Source organism: Ochotona curzoniae, unplaced genomic scaffold, assembly GCF_017591425.1.
Source record: "Ochotona curzoniae isolate NIBS_2020 unplaced genomic scaffold, NIBS_Ocur_1.0 scaffold_4506, whole genome shotgun sequence".
Lineage (NCBI taxonomy): Eukaryota > Metazoa > Chordata > Mammalia > Lagomorpha > Ochotonidae > Ochotona > Ochotona curzoniae.
This window is the reverse complement of record NW_024467119.1, coordinates 59,484,539-59,505,366: the sequence shown is the minus strand read 5'-3', so window position 1 is coordinate 59,505,366 and position 20,828 is coordinate 59,484,539. Positions and strand designations below refer to the sequence as shown.

Here is a 20,828-nt window from a genome sequence, read left to right as displayed (position 1 = left end):
ACTGCCTTCCCAGGTGCATTAGCAGGGAGCTGGATCAGAAGGGAACTCAATGCAAAATATGGCAGCAACTTTGTTTACTGTCTCACACAAAAAGGACATGAAAGGACTGGACTGGTGGATTCCTCCTCCCATTTTTTTTGATTCTAAGAAAGGGGAACTGATACGTGGATTCCATCCTTTGGTTCTCCCTCGAGGGGATAATGTACTCTTGGAGGGGTAAGAAATGGGGAAAAGCACTTTAGCAGCTAGGCTACCATGCAGAGTTCACAATTTTATATTTTAATAGGAAACTTCACCAGGAAATAGGGACCTGCTTACTATCCCATCGACTTCTTATAATGCAGCTGGAACTCAACCTGGAGCCTGAACAGAATAGTATCGCTGCAGTTAGGGACTTAATCCACATACCACAGCTGGCTCCTCTCCTCCTCTTTAAAAATTCTCTTAGCTGGTTTGTTTGGCAGAGGGAGATTATTTGATGGGGTGGGATAGAAGTCTGGCTCCCCCATCAAATTCCCCAATGCGGCAGCCTAGGGGTCAAAGTCCTTGCCTGGCATGTGCCAGGATCCCATATGGTACAGGTTCTAATCCTGGCAGTCCCACTTCCCATTCAGCTTCCTGCACGTGCACTGGAGACCTGGAAGAAGCTTCTGGTTCTTGCCTTAGGATCAGCCCAGCTCCAGCCACCTGGGGAGTGAATCATCTGATAGAAGATCTTCCTCTCTGCCTCTTCTCTCTATATTGACTTATCAATAAGAAATAAATAAAGATCTTAAAAACAAAAGATGCAGTGTTATCCATGACCATTGTACTACAACTACATTTCAACAGACCTTCTGTATCAGGTAGCCATTTGGTGAAACCTATCAAATTTGCAACTTCCCATGAAAAACTATTGTAACCCACCCCTACTCACCCAGTTGTTAAGATCTCCCTTCCCCTCAGAACATTCCAGGACCCCAGGCTGTCAATAACCTAGGTCTTCTACCACTTGCTTTTCCTGTCAGCATGTTGATAGCTCGTCACCTCTTGGGATCTATTTCTGAAAATATTAAATTCAATTTAGCTGTGAGTTTGCTCCCTTTCTCTTTGTTCTTATACTCTGTCCTAACATTGCCAGCTTCTTGAAATAAACTCCTCCCTCTTATCAAGGGTTTGTCTCTTTGCCCAGTAACATTTTTTCATTAATATTTTTGATATGAATAAGTTTTAGCAGATAAAACATAATTTTTAGTAAGAGTCAAACATCAGTTTACTAAGTAAGCCTTATTTACCTGGGTAAGCTTAATGGTTTCCAGTTCAAGAGTGAGTATAGATGCTGAGGACCAACTTAGGAAAAGAGCTGCAGCAGAGGCTATTTGGTCCTCAGTACAGCCACCGGAAACTCGTACACCAACAGTGTGATGTGAAGTGGGGCAGAAATCAATATAGCCAAATGAAGCTCTTAGTTTCACATAGTATGAGTTATCCTCAGATTTAAACTGTTATGGTCCTAGGCAGCCAGTTCCAAGCTAGGTAGCCGGGACACCTCTTCCCAACACAACCACCTATGTGGTCCTTTCTGCCCACTTCTGATGCTCATACACCATCACCTGGAACCTGAAAGTGGGTCGTATTGCTTTGCATGTATGCATTCTCCTTGTAAGCCCCCATAAAGCACCATGATAGGGAGGGGCTCCCTCTCTTGGTCATGTGCTTCCATCACTCTGGCACTACGACTCTTGGTTTCCCCACCTTGCTTTCTGGTTTCCAGTGAACAGACTTTGAGAAAGGGTCCTGAACACGGCTCCTATCTGCATGTATTCCTCACCCACTGGTCACTTGCTTGGGTGGAACAGCGAAGATGCAAATCTCAGTATGCTTTATATTTCTAATGTGTGTATATCAAGATTCAGGAGAGGTGAGACCCAGCAGCAATGGAATATGGACAGAGAAACCAGGAAATGTGAATGTTTGCAGTCTTTTTTTTAAGATTTATTATTTTTATTGGAAAGTCAGATATACAGAGAGGCAGAGAGAGGAAGATCTTCCATCCACTGATTCAGTCCCCAAGCAGCCACAACAAAGCCAGAAGCCTCTTCTGGTGCAGAGTCCCAAGGCTTTGGGCTGCTGGAATATGACCTGATACCCATATGGATGTGTAAGGTGAGGACTTTAGCCACTAGGTACTGTGGTGGGCCTGTTTGCAGCTTTGTAAGTGTGTCCAGGGTGTACGTTGCATGTTTAATTTATATTACTTGGAAACAGGGACATAGGTCTTCAGTTTAACAGATGTTTCAGGTAGTGGACCATTTGTTCTCTTGGGGTTTGACTCAGACTGGATGACCACAGGACTTGTTATTTTAATACATCCCTGATTTGGCTGGCATGATCTCTCTTACATCCCGCAATAAATGCAACAAAACTAGTCTGCTCACTGAAGAAATCTAACAATTGGGCCCAGTGTTAGTTATTTAAAACAGTGGTAGAGTTCTAATTCTAGTTCATACAATATTACGATATCTTACGCGCAGCTAATTCCCACAACTTGGTTCTTTACCGTGAGCTGAAAACACCAGACGCAATAAGCTTAGGAGGTTTATTCCAGCAGGGAAGGAAAAGGGGAAGGGGGCCAGAAGGAGGAGAGAGCCACACCTGGGGGCCTTTTTTGTGGGCCAGGTGTGGGGGGCGGGGATTGGGAGGGTTTGAGGGCAGGCCTCAGGGGATTAGTTCCTGGGGCTGATTGGGGAGTGGGTGGAGTTGGGGAAGGGGCTGGGAGATTGGGGGTGGGATTCTCAGGTGGAATGCCAGGTTACATCTGATTGGTGGGTGGCTAGACTAGCGCGAATTTCGTGAGCTGTGAGGAAGAAGAAATGGCGCAGGTCCAGGGTGGGATATTGGAATAAGTCCTTACACCCAGCAGAATGGTTAAATGGTTAAATCTTTGCCTTGCAAGCACCAGGATCCCAAATGGGTATTGGTTTGCATACTGGTTCCTCAAGTTCCCATTTAGCTTCCTGTTTGTGGCCTAGGAAAGCAGTCTAGGATGGCTCAAAGCCTTGGGATCCTGCATGCATGGAGCAGATCCGGAAAAAGTTTCTGGCTCCTGCATTTGGACTGGTTCAGCTCTGGCCATCATGGTCACTTATGGAGTGAACTAGTGGGCAGAGGATTTTTCTCTGTCTTCTCTCTGTAAATCTGATTTTCCAATACAAATAAATAAATCTTAATAAATAAACATTAAAAAAAACAAAGAATGCAAACAATTTGCGCTGGGCAAAGGGAGCTTTCCATACATCTTTTAGGTATCAGGATCCCAAGGTAATCACCATTCAGATAAATGAAACATCACAGATTAAAAATACTGAATGTAGCAAGCATGTGAGGTTGGGCCTTATGCCCTTAGGATAGTAAATAATCTCATCAGGCACTCCTTTACATTGAATTTTTTAAAAAAGATTTATTTTTATTACAAAGTCAGATATACAGAGAGGAGGAGAGATAGAGAGGAAGATCCTCCATTCGATGATTCACTCCCCAAGTGATCTGTCCTGATCCGAAGCTAGGAGCCAAGATCCCTTTCCAGGTCTCCCACATGGGTGCAGGGTCTCAAGGCTTTGGGCTGTTGTCAGCTGCTTTCCCAGGCCACAAGCAGGGAGCTGGATGGGGAGTGGAGCTGCCGGGACTAGAACCAGCGCCCATATGGGATCCTGGCACATGTGAGGCCAGGGGGACTTTTGCTGCTAGGCCATGCAGCTGGGGCTCTACATTGAATTTCAAAAGACCAGTCTAATCTGCTCCCTTTAAAGTCTCTGCATTTCCTTGTCCCCCTGGGTGCAAGACTCAACAAGGTTCCACACATTTCTCTATTTCCTTTGTATATCCCAACCCTAAGACTCCAAATTATAAAAAGACCAGCCTGCTGAAATACTGCTGGGACTCTGCCCCTGCTGCATGTTTACTCCACCCATGTGTGGCAGTTAGTTTCTTCTGTGATAACAATCTGATTTGGCTGTGAATTCCTGCTTTATCTCTCTCAGTCTCTGCAACTGTTTTCTAACAGAAACCAGTGTCATTCATCTATATTGAGTAGCTGAAGTCTCCATTCCTCAAGCCATTGAACAACTAAGAGCCTGATAATCATAGAAAAAAAAAAAAAATTGGGGCAAGCCCAATGCGGTAACCTAGTGACTAAAATCTTCGCCTTGCAAGCACAGGGATCCCATAGGGCACTGGTTATTATCCCAACTCCTCCATTTCCCTTCCAGCTCCCTGCTTGTGGCCTGGGAAAGCAGTCCAGAACAGCCAAAGCCTTAGAACACTGCACCCACGTAAGACCTGGAAAAAGCTCCTGGTTCCTGGCTTCAGATCACTCAGCTCTAGCCTTTGTGGCCTATTGGGGGAGTGATCCAGCAAATGGAAGATACTTCTCTCTGTAGATCTGACTTTCCCACAACAACAACAAATAAATCTTTTTTTGTTTAAGTTTTATTTTCTTTTTTATTTATTTTTTTAAGATTTGTTATTTTATTATTATTATTTTTTTATTGGAAAGGCAGATAAACAGAGAGGACAGAGAGAAAGAGCTTCTGTTCGATGATTCATTCCCCAAGTGGCCGCAATGGTTGGAGATGAGCCAATCCAAAGCCAGGAGCCTCTTCCAGGTCTCTCATGCAGGTGCAGCGTACCAGGCCACAAGCAGGGAGCTGGATGGGAAGCGGGCCCGCAGGGATTAGAACCAGCGCCCATATGGTATCCTGGTGCAAGCAAGGCGAGGACCTTAACCACTATGCCATCATGCTGGGCCCAGATTTACTTTATTTTTATTGCAAAGTCAGATATACAGAGATCTTCCGTCCGATTATTCACTTCCTAAGTGACCAAAATGGCTGTTGTGAAATGGCTGGTGCTGCACCAATCCCAATCCAGGAGCCAGGAACTTCCTCCAGGTCTTCCACATGGGTGTAGTGTCCCAAGGCCCTGGGCCATCCTCGACTGCTTTCCCAGGCCACAAGCAGGGAGCTGGATGGGAAGTGGCGCTGCCAGGATTAGAACTTACACCCATATAGGATCCTGGTGCAATCAAGGTGAGGACTTTAGCCACTAGGTCATGCCGCTGGGCCCAATTAATAAACCTTTAAAAAAAATTGGGGGGCTGGGTAACATTTGGACAAGTAGAGATACTGACCTTGGAACAAGCATCTACAGTATAAAAAAAATGATTTTAAAAATCCTATATGATGATAGCTGCATCATAAGGTAAGCTTTCTAAAAATAAAAGAAATGGTGGACTTAACAAAATATGTCCCAATAGAAATACATACACAAATTCTAGAAAAATAGCGGAATGGTTCCATTTCAGAAACAACAATATGTTTCTAAAAATAAAATTGCAGGGAAAAAAAAACCTCTTGGAAAATACAATAATGTGAGGTGTTAGCTCAGGTCTCTGTTGGATTGAGAAAATGTGCAGAGTCGCTAGAAGAATGGTCAAAATGGTGGTTTTCTCCCACAAGGTACTTTCAGCAATACAAAGAGTGGGCCCCACCCTTAGAGTTTCTAGTTTCATTACAAGAATAGCAAGACAAAATTACCAGTTCCACCCTTCTGAGACAGATTTTTTGTTTTATCCAGAGGAAGCTAGACAGGATTACAAATTCAGGCCTACTATTGAATTTTGTCCCTGCCCTCTAGTTATTTGCTCTGGAACTGTGCATGAGACACCCCACTTGAGCAAATTTCTCAAGGTATCTTTCCTTTGGAATCTCTTCCTGACTGCCATGGCAGCTGGTTTCTCACTTATTTCTTGTTTTGTTCCCTGTACTGTCTAAGCAGAAATCTTCTATGTTAGAAAAGAACTGAAATCACCGTCATGTATCCCATTAAAATAATAAGCCATTTATATTCTGCTCCACTTTCAATCCAGTTTCCTGCTAATGCACTTGTGAAAGTAGTAGACGAAGGCCCAAGTGAATGGAATCCTGACCCTGCGTGGGAGACCTGGATGAAACTTGTTTTCTGGCTTTGGCCTGGCACAGCCCTAGCCACTGTGGCCATCTGGGGAGTGAACCAGTGGATGGAAGATAGTTTTCTGGAAACTCTCTAACAATGCGTCTCAAAAAACTTTTATTTATTTTTATTGCAAAGTCAGATATACAGAGAGGAAGGTCTTCCGTCCGATGATTCACTCCCCAAGTGGCCACAACAGCCAGTGCTGCACTAATCCAAAGCCAGGGGCCAGGAACCTCCTCCAGGTCTCCCATGTGGGTGCAGGGTGCCAAAGGCCCTGGGCCGTCCTCCACTGCTTTCCCAGGCCACAAGCAGGGAGCTGGATGGGAAGTGGAGCTACCAGGATTAGAATCGACGTCCATGGGGGATCCCAGCGTGTTCAATGTGAGGACTTTAGACTAGGCCACGGCGCTGGGTCCAAATAAAATAAACTATAATTTGCTCTTTGGTAGTACTCTAGGGTTTACAATACGTATTTTAACATAATGGGTTAAATGAAATAACAGATGTACTATTTTGATTTTGCAATACCCACATCATTTAGTAATTTAAAAACAGTTTGGATATGTTTAATGTGTCATCACTGTTTTGTTCTGAAACAGAATTTAAAGATTCCTGATTTTTTACCACATCAGTAATTAACTTATATGGGAGTGTCTTGTCATTTTATTTTAAGCTACAGTAGAAACTAAACCACCAGAAGAATACTTTTGAATGTACCCTTTATATTAATCTTTCTAAACAAATACTTAGATGAGATTCTACAACACTTCTCAAAGAAGTTTAAAAAGAGTTAAATGAGGCCCAGAACAGCAGCAGCCTAGCAGTTAAAAGTTCTCACCTAGAATGCACTGGGATCCCATATGGGCGCCGGTTCTAATTCCGACAGCTCCACTTCCCATCCAGCTCCCTGCTTGTGGCCTGGGAAAGCAGTTGAGGATGGCCCAAAGCCTTGGGACCCTGCACCCATGTGAGAGACCTACAGGAAGTTCCTGGCTCCTGGCTTGGGATCAGCGCAGCACTGGCCATTGTGGCCACTTGGGGAGTGAATCATCGGATGGAAAATCTTCCTCTCTGTACATGTGCCTTTCCAATAAAAATTAAAAAATAAGAAAAAGACAAATGAAAGCTATCTTGAAAAGCTAAAGGAATTTGGCTAAGTACTGTTTGCAAAACACATTAAGTAAATGCATTGCTATGGGGTGCAGCTAGATAGCCAGCAACCTTTAACAGGGAGTAAATGGAATGTGGCTGTGTCTCCCACACTCTTCACAGCTGGGTGAGTCAGGGAAGATGTTAATGTTCTTTAGATTTCTAATTATGTACTCTCAAAAGAGTTCCTGAAGGTGGGGCCTAACTGCAAGGGAATGTTAATTTCATCCTTAGGGAGAAGCCCTCAGTGTCTCCTGCCTCTCCCTTCCTGTCTCCAGTTACTGAAGTTAATCAGTAGAATTGCATTGTACTGTGCACCTTTCAAACTTTGAGGGTGAAACCTTAAAAACCTCTGACTTCTGTCATATGGTACAGTGGTTCCTGGAGTGTAGCAGGAGCTGCTGCTGCCAAGCTTGGGCAAATAAAAGACTCCTCCTAACATCCTACACTTGGGTCCAGTGTGATCTCTCTCCCACTCAGCAACAGCATCCCACTCCTGTCCCTTTACTACCAGGATTTAAAAAAAAAAAAGATTATCTTTTTTGGGGGGAGAGGGAAAGATTTATCTATTTTTATTACAAAGTCAGATATACAGAGAGGAGGAAACACAGAGAGGAAGATCAGACTGGCCGGAGCTGAGCCAGTCTGAAGCCAGGAGCCAGGAGCCTCTTCCTCGTCTCCCACATGGGTGCAGTGTCCCAATGCTTTGGGCCACCTTTGACTGCTCTCCCAGGCCACAAGCAGGGAGTTGGATGGGCAGTGGAACTGCCGGGATTAGAACCGATGCCCATACAGGATCCTGGTGCAAAAAAGCGAGTACTTATGCTACTGCGCCAGGACTTTTTTTTGTTGTTGTTGTTAAGATTCACTTTGAAAAGAAAGAGAACAGAGATAAAGTTTCCATCCACTGATTCACTCTCCAAATATCCACAACCTTCAGAGCCTGGATGGGTCAAAGCCAGGTGCCAGGAGCTTCTTCCGGTCTCTCCTGTGGGTGCAGGGACTCAAGCACTTTCACTGTTTTCTGCTACTTTCCCAGGACATCAACAGCGAGTTGGATCAAAAGTGGAGCAGCAGGAACCCATTTGGATGCTAGTCACATATGTGATACTGGTGTTGCAGGTAAAGGATTAGGGAGCTGAGACAAGGTGGTTTAGAGTGGGAAAACCGCAGAGCATCCGTCCATCCATGGGCTGGATTGAGTAACATCGCCCTCTGCCTGCCAGCACATGCAAAAGCTGGGCTGAGAGGCATTCCTGGCTGGGCTAGGCCACTGAGCCTAACTGCATGTTGGGGTAGAAGGTAGGCCATTGAAACTGAATCTCAGCACCCACTGGAATCGCAAAGCTAGATCTGAGGGCAGATTCTATAGGGGGCTTGTGGGCTCACCTCTCTGAAACTATACTATGGGACTATGCTGGTTGAGAGCTGGGGTGGGTAATGGGCTGAGCCAGGCTGGACTGCAGAACTCTCCAGCACTTGCATGAGCTGGTGGGGAAGATGAAACTGGGTCAGGCTGCAGCATCCCTGACATGCAAAGGCCTGAGGGATGCCATACCAAGCAGAGTAGTGACACCTGCAGGCACATGTGAGATTCACGGCTAAGAGTGGACATGTAGAAAAGGGACTGGTAGGGGAAACTGGGAACTCCCCTGCTAGGCCACAGCTTTTGCAGCACTCGTTAGCATGTGTGTGGTGTGGGTCAGGGGACAGTCTAGGCTGGGCCAGGCCATAGCACTCATCTTGCAAGAACCAAAATGGGGTGTGGGCTGGGCTTGGCTGTAACATCCAATAAGGGCTGATATCTGAGTTGAAGCACCCACTAGCATGCACAAGATCCAGGGCAGGTGGGGAAACTATTGGGAACTCTGCTGCTAGGCTGTAACTCCAACTGGCGAGCATAAGAGCTGGGTCTGGGGGTGGGCCTTGTGGGGGTTCCTAACTAGGCCTCACCATCTGGGCCTGTGTCAAGCTGGGCTGCACTAGGACTCTGTACTGGATGGTTCACCAGAGACATGGGACTCAGAGGGAACTGACCAGGCAGATGAATCCCCAACTAGAACCTTGGACTCAAACCCTAGCCACACGGAAAAATCACAAGTTACGTGGTTTGACCTCGGAGTACATATAACGAAACTGGGCCTCCTCAATTGCTGACGCCTGTGCATCAGACAGCATGCCCAGGGTCATGTGGGGGACATGACATCCAGCTCATCAGAGGAGCAGAGGGTCAGGGAACAGCAGGGCTGGAACAACTCTTCTGGCCTGTTACAGCAAGTGTCTAGTCTGTGGATGCACTTATGTGGTCTTGGGCAACAGACTGTGGAAACATTTTTCTCAGCCTTGGTGCAACAAAGCTAACAATATCTTAGAACTATCAAAACCATTCAAGTAACACACTTGAAACATTCTTCACCACACAGGGGCTCTAAGGTGTCATCAAATGACTGTCCCCTACCCCTAGGGGGAGAGGGAGGTTAACAGAGCTTGACAAGGAGGAGAACCTGCTCCACTTCCACAGAAGATACAGGAAAACAAAAGAACAGAAGAGAAACATTTGTCCCACTCACCTCCCTCCATACCCATATCTGACCTTCCCCATCCCAATCAGAAGCCCACATGGGCGTGCCTCCCTTTCAATTATGTAAACAACATTAAAAGTAAAATAAAAAGCATTACCAAGATGGGGCTAAAACTGATATCTGCACTAACTGTGAAGAATGCTTTAATAAAGCAGATTGATGGTATATTGAACATTAAAAAAAAAACCCAAGTTTCAACTCTAATACGATTAATTTAAGAAACGGGTATTTTTATATTATCTATTTATATTCACAAGCTAATATGCTGGCTAAAAACCATCCTGAAAAACCTTATATTAAGTAAAACCATGTAGTTGTCATTACCACAACCACAACTTCCTTAATTTAATTAAAATACTCCCCCCTTTCCCTATCATAAAGTAACATATGCACACTGTAGAAATTCAAAACTGATATTGTAAAAGCCTCATATCTCTCTACTCGGAGATAGTCAACCTTGGTACACTCACATAGGTCCTTTGGTAACTTTTTTTTCTGACACTGCACACATGCTTTTTGTGTTCAAAATGGAACTACATAATCATTTGTACTATTTTCTTAAACTGTCACATATTATAACCATGGTACCATGTAAGCAACAGTATCCATTTGAATGGATAATTCTTTGCTATTGAACATCTAGGCATTACCTATTTTTGCAACTATACGATGCTTCAATATACATGCTTGTACATACATACTGCCCTTAGGAGAACTAAAATATCTTCTAATTCAGACTTTCTAATAGTTTTGATCTGCCTGTTATTGCTGAGCAATTTGAGATAAAATTGAATTAATTACACAAATAACTTTGTAATTTAACTTTCTGAATAAAATTTCTTACCTCGCAATAACAGATTCAACTGGCATGATATCGGGTACATAGTGGGCCATGGGGGAAACAAAGTGTCCATCTAAGATCTTACAGTCTGACTGTTCTTCAATCTAAAAGAAAAGCAAAATCAAAACATAGGCACATATCTTAGTTCATCACAGGTGCTTTTCTAATAACAAATTCTATTAAATTACTGCTTTGGGTTAGTACCATCTACCATGTACCCTTTTTATTACACTGTGGTTTTAGAAGACTCACATTTCTTTTCCTTCTACGACTTTCACTACATACTAGTTGGGAAAATAAACAAAAAGCAGATCTCAGTCAAGTAATAACACTCAATAATTTTAAATATGAAAGCACTTCAAAAAGTTCAGGAGTTGCAGCACAGTAGTGTACTGAGTTAAGCTGCTTGCTTGTGAGACTGGCACACTCACTGCCAAAAGTGGCTGCGTTTAAACCCTTCTTTCCATTGCGCCTGTCCACATTCGTCTAAGCGTTCCTCCCCGCTTCTTTGGCCATATTTCTGCCACCCTTCCTCCCATTCTTCTTCCCATATTTTCCCCACTAGGCCACCACACCAGGCCCAGGGCACCAGGTGAGGACCTTAACCACTACACTATGGCGCCAGGCCCTCTTCTGAATATACTTTTAAAAATTTCCTCCTTAGCAGTCCGGTGCTGTGGCCTATTGGCTACAGCCTCACCTTGACGCACTGGGATCCCATATGGGTATCAGTTCTAATCCCAACAGCTCCATTTCCCATCCAGCTCCCTTTTTGTGGTCTGGGAAAGCAGTGGAGGATGGCCCAAAGTCTTGGGACCCTGCACCCGCATGGGAGACCTCAAGGAGATTCCTGACTCCTGGCTTCTAATCAGTGCAGTGCCAGACGTTGTGGTCTCTTGGAGAATGAATCACGGGACAGAAGATCTTTCTCTCTGTCTCTCCTCCTCTCTGTATATCTGACTTTCCAATAAAAGTAAAATAAATGTTTAAAAAACCAATTTCCTCCTTAGGTATTTTAGAAGATTAAAGTATCTGCTAAAGGAGAATTCAAAAATGATTAAATTATTATCTACTAAATCATGTTTATTAGCTATAATGTGACAGGAGAAAACTATTCAATAGATAATGTTCAGACAGTCGTCAATTTGGTGAAAAAATTTCAGTCCCATCATAATGTGCATAATATAGATTCTGAAGTTAAGCAAGATATAATAACAGTAAAAAGATGCACATCCAATGAAAAATGAGTGAAGGACTTGAAAAAGGCATTTCTCTAAGTAAGACTATTAAACAGCCAATAATCATTTGGAATGATATTAAAAGTCATAACCTTCAGGGAAATGTAATTCAGAACCACCACAAAATACATTAATACCCACTGCGATGGCTCAGACAAGTACAACTGCTGGTGATAACATGGCAATACTGGAACATTACACGCACACATAGGAATATAAAATGGTACACTGTTAAAAACAGCATGAAAGTAAATACTCATCATGTGGCTTATCGACTACCCTTGAATATATACACACGAGGGAACTGAAAACCTATGTGCATGCAAAAACATCAATACAAATGTTCATTGCAAGTACTATTCATAATAGCCCCAAAATGTAAACAATCCTGAACACTCATCATTTTACAAATGGCTAAACTGATGGACTAGAATAGTATTTGCTTTTAAATAAAGTACTGATACATGCTACAATAAGGATGGATCTTCAAAACACACTAAGTAAAAGAGGCAAGACACAAACTATTTCAATTAAAAGGAATCATCAGAAAAGGAAAAGTACCCTTAAGACACAAAGGGGAATAGTGAATGTTGGCACGAGAATGTCAAAGGCCAAGGACAGGGACAACTATGTACAACACTTCTTTCTGAGCTAATGAAAACGTTTCAGAAGAGTTTGCAAAAATAATATTAGTAGTTCAACCTTGGAACATAAATTTAAACCATCCATATATAGTTTTTAAAAAAGTTTTTATGGTCTGTGACTTTGTTTCAATTGTTAAAAACCCAAGGGGAGGGTCCATTGCAGCAGCCTAGAGGCTGAAGTCCAACCTTGCATGCACTGAGAATCCATATGAGTACTGATTCACATCCCAGCTCCACTTCTCTTCCAGCTCTCTGCTTATTGACTTGGAAAGCAGTCGAAGATGGCCAAAAGCCTTGGGACCCTGCACCAATGTGGGAGACCCAAAGAAGCTCCTGGCTCCTGGTTATGGCTAGGATAAGATCAGCTCTGGCCATTGCAGTCACTTGTGGAGTGAACTACTGGATGGAAGATCTTTCTGTTTTTCCTTCTCTCTAAAAATCTGACTTTCCAATTTATTTTTTAAAAAAATTTATTTTATTTTCATTACAAAGTAAGATATACAGAGAGGAGGAAAGACAGAAAGATCTTCTGTCTGATGATTCACTCCCCAAGTGAGCGCAACTGCCAGTGCTGCGCCGATCCAAAGCCAGGAGCCAGGAACCTCTTCCGGATCTCCCATGCTGGTGCCGGGTTCCAAGGCTTTGGGCCGTGCTCGACTGCTTTCCCAGGCCAGAAGCAGGGAGCTGAATGGGAAGTGGAGCTGTTGGGATTAGAACTGGTGCCCATATGGGATCCCAGTGCATTCTAGGTGAGGACTGTAGTCGCTAGGCCACAGCGTCGGGCCCTGACTTTCCAAACTTTTACAAACAACAACAAGGGGAAGGGAACTGTAAAAATCAATTTCAGGCCCCAGCACAGTAGCCTGGTGAAAAAGTCCTTGCCTTGAATGTACTGGGATCCCATGTAGGTGCTGGTTTGTATCTTGGCTGCTCCATTTCCCATCCAGCTCCTTGCTTGTGGCCTGGGAAAGCAGTCAAGAATAAGCCTTGGGACTCTGCTCCGGCAGAAGAGACCTGGCCTCAGTCAGACTCAGCACTGGCCGTTATCAGATCTACAGAGAGGATGAGAGAGAGAAGGATCTTTGTTCGCTGGTTCACTCCCCAATTGGCCATAATGGCTGGTGCTGAGCCTAGCTGAACCCAGGAGCCTTGCCCAGGTCTCTTCTGCGGGTGCAGGGTCCAAGGCTTATTATTGATTGCTTTCCCAGACCACTAGCAGGCAGCTGGATGGGAGGTAGAGCAGCCAGGATACAAACCAGCACCCAATGGGATCCCAGTGTGTGCAAGGCGAGCACTTCAGCAGAAAGGCTACTATGCTGGGCCCAATAAGCATTTTTTTTTTTGTTTTTTAAAATAAAGTAGCAGAGGTTAAAATGCCAGTTGATTTTTACTGATATCCTTTTAATCTTTTTATTTTAAGCCTATAGTTAGCAATAGAAAACAATTATTCAGCAAAATTTCAGAGTCAGGAAAAATGTCCCAAATACACAAATCCAGAAGATTCAGAGGGAAGGATTTAAAACATGAATGAGGAGTTGCCAATTTATTAAATCTTACTCTCAGCAATGCAATTCTTGAGAAGGAGACATTTTATGATCTCCAACATACAAGAGAACCAAGTAAAGTAAGGTTGGCTGAAGGGCAGGTAGGTAAGTAGAAGTCCACCCACTGCACCCCATTGTAAAACTATTGTAAAGCCTTCGGTTATACAATCTAGAAATACTTTGCAAGAAAAAAGTTGAATATCACATTTGAGGTTATTTCATAAAGCTTGAGGAAAACAGAATTAAAAGATAATTTCTTCAGCATGAAAATTTTTTTGAATTCATATTTTTTAATAATAGGAACTTTCCAGGAATTTCTAGAAGAGTCTTCATACATGCCCCCAAATAGTTATTACAAATATGAGTCCCACTTTTATTTATGACTTCGTGCTGGGGGATGCGGAGTGCCTCTGGTCCCTTGCTGGCCAGAGTATATGAGGTCACCAGAGACTCTCAGAAGGAGGTTCTGAGCGAGTAGAGGGTCACCTCAGGCTCCTCCCTCTCCTGGCTGCCAGGTTTGTGGACAGGTACTCACGTGGTCAGACCCTAGCAGTGGGACTTAGCACCAGTGGCCTGCCCAAGGTGGCCTCCAGAGTGGCCTGGTACAATACGACCTTCTGTCTTTCTTCAAGCATAAGCTGCCAGTGGCCATTCTTGCTCCACTTGCAGGCCACAGTATTGTCCACTGTTCTCACTGCTACTCTCAAATGCATTAAACTCGCTCAACACACACACACTATGCATGAACACAGTTCTTAAACACTACTAGTAAGCAAACAGCATTCTCTAAATACGGAAGAAAAATCCACTGCATTCATGTTTTAGTATTTGTTGTTACTATATCCAATACTTAATCTATTTGTAGATATTTACGTTAAACCACTTAATCTATTTGTAGATATTTATGTTAAACCATCAATAATTATAGTTTTTGAATACCTTATCAATGTACACTGGATAATCGCTTGAAACAAGATTCTGGCATCTTTCTCGATTTCCAATCATTTTTCTGAATTCGAATAATCTATTATAGAAAGGGGACAAAAGGGTCAAAAATTAATCTTAACATCTATTACACTCACTATTGTGAAAGAGAAAAATTAAAATGAACAAGTCCATTTCATAAGACACATTAAAATTGTAATTTAATTATTAAAACAAAAATAACAGGTTACTTTTTTAGGTTACTATTTCTTTTAAACTAGGCATTTGTATCTGAAAAATACAGACATTGTTCAGATGGTAATCAACACATACATGACTCAAAATTAAATGCATCAATCCTAGAAATTCATTCTTTTTTAAAGATTTATTTATTTTTATTGCAAAGGCAGATATACAGAGAGGAGGAGAGACAGAGAGGAAGATCTTTTGTTCGATGGTTCACTCCCCAAGTGAGCACAACGGCTGCAGCTGAGCCAATCCAAAGCCAGGAGCTTTTTCTGGATCTCCCATGCTGGTGCAGGGTCCTAAAGCTCTGGGCCATCCTCCACTGCTTTCCCAGGCCACAAGCAGGGAGCTGGATGGGAAGTGGAGCTGCCAGGATTAGAACCGCTGCTATATGGGAAAGCGGTGCATTCAAGGCAAGGACTTTAACCACTATTGCTATCACACCGGGTCACCAGAAATTAATTTTTTAAGTTCAGATTTTTCTATTACTTTAGTTTTACAGTGTCATGTTAGCCAGGAAAAGAGTTTGGAAAGCATATACTTTAACCAGCCTTGTATTATTAAGGCTAAAAATCCAGTTTGTTGGGGTAATGTTGTAGAGCAATGAGTTAAATTGCATTCTAAAAGCCTATATCAGTGGATGCCAATCCAGTTTCCTGCTAATGTGTCTAGGAAAGTAGTTTTGGCCCCTGTCCCCATATGGAAGACCTTCATGAGGCTCCTGCCACTTGGCCCCCACCTAGCCAACCCCAGCCCTGGATGCTGCAGCTATCTGTGGAGTGATCCATGCAATGGGAAACTATCTCTGTAATTCTTCAATTCAGATAAATATTTTTTTTCTTAAAGATTTATTATTTTATTGGAAAGACACATTTACATAGGTGAAGAGAAACAGAAAGATCTTCCATCTGCTGGTTCACTCCTCAAGTGGCCGCAATGGCCAGAATTGAGCCGATGCAAAGCCAGGGCCAGGGACTTTTTCCAGGTCTCCCACATGGGTGTAGGATCCTAAGGCTTTGGGCCTTCCTTGACTGAAATCCCAGGCTACAAACAGGGATCTAGAAGGGTAATGGAGCAGCTGGGATGTAAAGCAGCACTCAGATGGGCAGAAAGGTGAGGACTTTAGTCACCGGGCTACTGCACTGGGTCCCAGATTAAAAAAAAGAAAATCTGGTTTTGGGCTCAGTGTGGTGGCCTAAAGGCTAAAATCCTTGCCTTGAACGTGTCAGGATCCCATATGGGAGATGATTATAATCCCAGAGGCAGGTCCTGCTTCCTATCCAGTTCCTTTCTCATGGCCTGGGAGAGCAACTGAGGATGGTCCAAGACCCTGGGACCCTACACCTATGTGGGAGACCTGGCTTCGGATCGGTACAGCTCTGGTTGTTGCTGTCATTTGGGGTGAATCACTGGATGGGAGATCTTCCTCTCTGTCTCTCCTCCTCTCTGTATATGTGACTTTCCAATAGGAATAAATAAATATTTTTTTAAAAATCTGGTTAATGCTTCTTAAAGGTTTATTTTAAAATCTGAATTAAAAAGTATAATTATTTATTTTTATTAGAAAGGCAGATTTACAGAGAGAAGGAGATACAGAAAGATCTTCCATCAGCTGCTTTGCTCCCTGAATGGCCACAATAGCTAGACCTGAGCCGATCTGAAAACAGACTGAAGCTTCTTCAGGCTCTCCCATGTGGGTGCATGGTTCTAAGAATTTGGTCCATTTTTTGCTGCTTTCCCAGGCACATGAAAAGGTTTTTCTATGGGACGTGGAGCTGGGACAAGACTGGGATCCATACGCAATCCTGGCATTTACAGGTAGATGATTATTAGCTTGTTAAGCCATCAAGCCATCATGCCAGCCCTTGGATTATCATTATTACCATTTTGAAGGGTTTTTTTTTTGTTGTTGTTACAAAAGTAGATCTACAGAGAGAAGGAGAGACAGAAATAAAGATCCTCTGTGCACAGTTCACTCCCCAAGCGGCTGCAACAGCCAGAGCAGAGCTGATTCAAAGCCAGGAACCTCTTCTGGGTCTCTGATGCAGGTTCAAGGTCCCAAGGCTTTGGGGCATCTTTAAAAATTGCTCTCTCAGGACACAAGCAGGGAGCTGGATGGGAAGTGGAGCAGCTGGAACATGAACTGGTGCCTGTAAGGGATCATGGTGTTTTCAAGGCTAGGATTTCAGCCACTAGGCTACTGTGTTGGATCAATTATTCTTGAAATACCTAAATTTTACAATATGTGGCTAGAACATAAGAGGAATAACTAAGAAGCTCAGGAAATATATTTTATAATTATATTTTAAAGTTAAAGTTTAGTTTGCTAACTACTATTGCCCAAAATAAAGTATTGTAGAACAAATATATTTTGAATATGTGCAAAAATAAAGAAAGAAAGAAAGAACAAATACTCTGGAAAAGCACACTTACCTCTTGAGATCCTCTGGCCTTCCCCATCCTCGGATGAAAAGCTTTGTGAGGAGAAGTCGTCGGTATAGAATATCTAACTTGCTCACACCCATTAGCAGCAAAGAAGCATCTGGAAAGCAATATTTAAAATAACTTTGAAAATTTTTATTTTTATTAAGGCAGCAGGTCAATTTTCTATTCCTTTGAGTACTGTAATTTTTTGTTCTTTTAAATATTTATTTATTTTTTAAAAACGTGTAATTATTTTTATTGGAAAAGCAGATTTACAAAAAGGAGAGACATACAGAAAGCTCTTCCATGTGCTGGTTCACCTCCCAAGTGGCCGCAATAGCCGAAACTGAGCCAATCCAAAGCCTGGAGCCGTCCTCTTCTGCCTTCCCTGACCGTAAGCAGGGAGCTGGAAGGGTAGTGGAGAAGCCGGGACATGAACTGATGCCCATATGGGATCCTGGCAAATGCAAGGTGAGGACTTTAACCCCTAGGTTACCGTGCTGGGACACAGATTTATTTTAAAGGCAGATTTTACAGGGAAAGATCCTCCATCCTTTGGTTCACTCCCCACATGTGCAGGCAACACCAGAGCTAAGCTGATTCCAAAGCTATGACCCAGCTTTTTCCAAGTCTCCCAGTAGGTGAAGGATCCCAAGGCTTTGGCCCATCGTCTGCTTTCTTCCCAGGTCACAAGCAAGGAGTTGGATGGAAAGTGGAGCAGCTAGAAGAATCAGTGCCATATGGGTTCCAGTGCTAATAGGTGGAGATTAGCTTGCTCTGCAACCACACCAGCCCCCAGGTGATTTACATAAAATGATCACCTTTTAAGTTCTGGCATGATGGCTCAGTGGGCAAATCCTTGCCTTTATAAGCACTGGGATCTCTTATGGGTACAAATTCGTGTGAGATCCTGCTGCTTGCAAGGGGAGGATCTGAGCCACTGAGCCATTGCACCAGGTCCATTGAAGGCCAGTTCTCCACCTTGTAATTGCCATCATTCTCATATGGGTACTGCTTCTTGTCAAGACTGTTCCATTTTCCATCTAGCTCCCGGCTTAAGGCCTGGGAAGGTAGTGGAGGATGGGCCAAGGCTTGGGAACCTATATCCATGGGAGATCCCAAAGAAGCTCCTTGATTCCAGTTTTGGATTGGCTCATCTCCAGCTATCGCTGCCATTTCGGGAATGAACCAACAAATGAAAGATCTTTCTGTCTCTCCTCTCTGTAAATTTGATTTGCCTTTCCAATAAAACAAAACAAAACAAAGAAAAAACAGCCAGTTGAGAACAGAACTAGTGTTCATATGGGATGCTGTACTGCAGGCAGAGGATGAAACTGCCACACCACTGTGTCACCCCTGGCTACTTTTATTTATATGAGATATCTAGAGAAGTCAGATTCATGGAGACAGAAAGCAGAATGCTTGTTAAGGAGCAGGGGGAAATGGAAATAAGGATGTTATTTTTTTAATGGGCATAGACTTTCAGTTGTGTAAGATGACAACTGCTAGTGGTCCCTAAGGTGCTGGTTCCTTGCAAGGACCCTGAGAGTCCTACACGTGGTGGCACTAGGGGCTCTATCTCCCAGCTTGCCTGCACCTCCTCAGCCTCCATGTTACATGATTAGAGACCCTCTCAGAGGGCAAGATCCATGCCCGCATTAAAGCAGCAGCTGCTAGCAATGTTGAAACCTTTTGGCCTGGCTTGCTGGCCCAGGCCCTATTCAAGGTCAGCCCTGAGAACTTCACCTGCAGCTCAAGGGCTGACAGACAAGCAGCAGCAGGAAGCTCTGTCCCCTCTACACTGCTGCCGGCTGCAGGAGAAATGAGAAGGAAAGAAGCTCTAGAAGAATATGATAATGACATAGGCTGTGGTCTTTTTAACTTCTTTTGTAATATATTCAACAAAAAGCTATGACTCAGGCCCGGCCCGGTGGCGCAGTGGTTAAGGTCCTCGCCTTGCACGCCCAGGATCCCATATGGGCGCCGGTTCTATCCCGGCAGCCCGCTTCCCTTCCAGCTCGCTGCCTGTGGCCTGGGAAAGCAGTTGAGGACGGCCCAAAGCTTTGGGACCCTGCACCAGCGTGGGAGACCCGGAAAAGGCTCCTGGCTTCGGATCGGCATAGCATCGGCCGTTGTGCTCACTTGGGGAGTGAATCATCGGACGGAAGATCTTCCTCTCTGTCTCTCCTCTCTGTATATCCGCCTTTCCAATAAAAAAAATAATAAAAAATAAATCCTTAAAAAAAGCTATGACTCGAAAAAAATCAGAGCTGTTTAGAGGTGACAGCTGTACTATACTTGAATAAATGTACTTAATGTCACTGAATTGAATACTTAAAAATTATTAAGGGGGAAAGCTTAATGTTATTGTATTTTATCACAATAAAAACTTGGAAACAGTAGAATTTGGACTTACTTTTTGAAAGATGTTAGAATAGGGCACAAGTATGTACAGCTGAGCATTCTCGCTCCCTGCGGGGAGGGAAGCTCAGCAGGCCTGCAGGACCACCCGCAAGGTACCTGTAGCCAGGTAGCCCGGGCGCCAAAGGTACAGGGTGAAGCCCCTCAGGATGCCCAGAGGCACACCCTTACGGTTAGAGAGACTTGATTTATAGGGGAATGATGGGATCTCACAGGTGGTAGTGAGAGGTGACCTGCAGTTTCTATGCTGAGGCACTTCAACAGGTAAGTCTACAACATGTGTATGTAAGTAGGTGACCAACATGTGACTCGTGTCAGTAGGCCCATCTTCTAAGTGAGTGGCGAATTCGTGAGCCCCAAGGGTGGGGGATCTGGTGGTGCTCAGGTCGCCTGGCCTTGGTCCTGGGGCCTACCTGCGAGGTGGGTGTTGGGGTTATGAGCCCAAGGTGGGGGATCCAGTGGGATTTAGGTCTCCTATCCCAGGCCCTGGGGCATGCCTACTAGGTGGATGTTGGGTTCATGAGCTCCAGGAGTGGGGGATCCGGTGGGGCTTGGGTTGCCTGGCTCGAGTCCTGGGACTCGCCTACTAGATGGGTGCCGGGTTTGTGAGCACCAGAGATGGGGATCCAACGATGCTTGGGACACCTAGCCAGGTACTTGGACTTGCCTGCAAGAACATGCCCTACTTAATGAAAAGGTTGGAGCAGTAGACACAGGCCCTGTTATAAAAGGAGAATATGGCAGCACATTTGGTGCTGTAGCAGAACAGAACTAACTGGACAACAGCCCCAAAACAAACAATGACAGCAAAAAATCTCAGTGAA

At 43.9% G+C, this 20,828-nt stretch overlaps 1 protein-coding gene across 3 annotated transcripts in view; it reads right to left on the bottom strand.

Moving 5' to 3' along the window:
- The window catches only part of ABHD18 (abhydrolase domain containing 18), a 50,619-nt gene that overhangs the window by 26,079 nt on the left and 3,712 nt on the right, over nt 1-20,828 (bottom strand). Inside the window, exons 2-5 of one of the 3 annotated variants that reach the window (XM_040967013.1) lie at nt 20,588-20,671; nt 17,593-17,701; nt 14,929-15,013; nt 10,567-10,667 (exon numbers count right to left, since the gene is read on the bottom strand). In XM_040967013.1, the coding sequence (XP_040822947.1) occupies nt 10,567-10,667; nt 14,929-15,013; nt 17,593-17,684 (278 nt within the window). In that variant the 5' untranslated portion in view covers nt 17,685-17,701; nt 20,588-20,671. Of the gene's footprint in view, nt 1-10,566; nt 10,668-14,928; nt 15,014-17,592; nt 17,702-20,587; nt 20,779-20,828 lie in introns of those variants that run through there. The other 2 variants (XM_040967015.1, XM_040967014.1) reach the window with 2 other exon arrangements.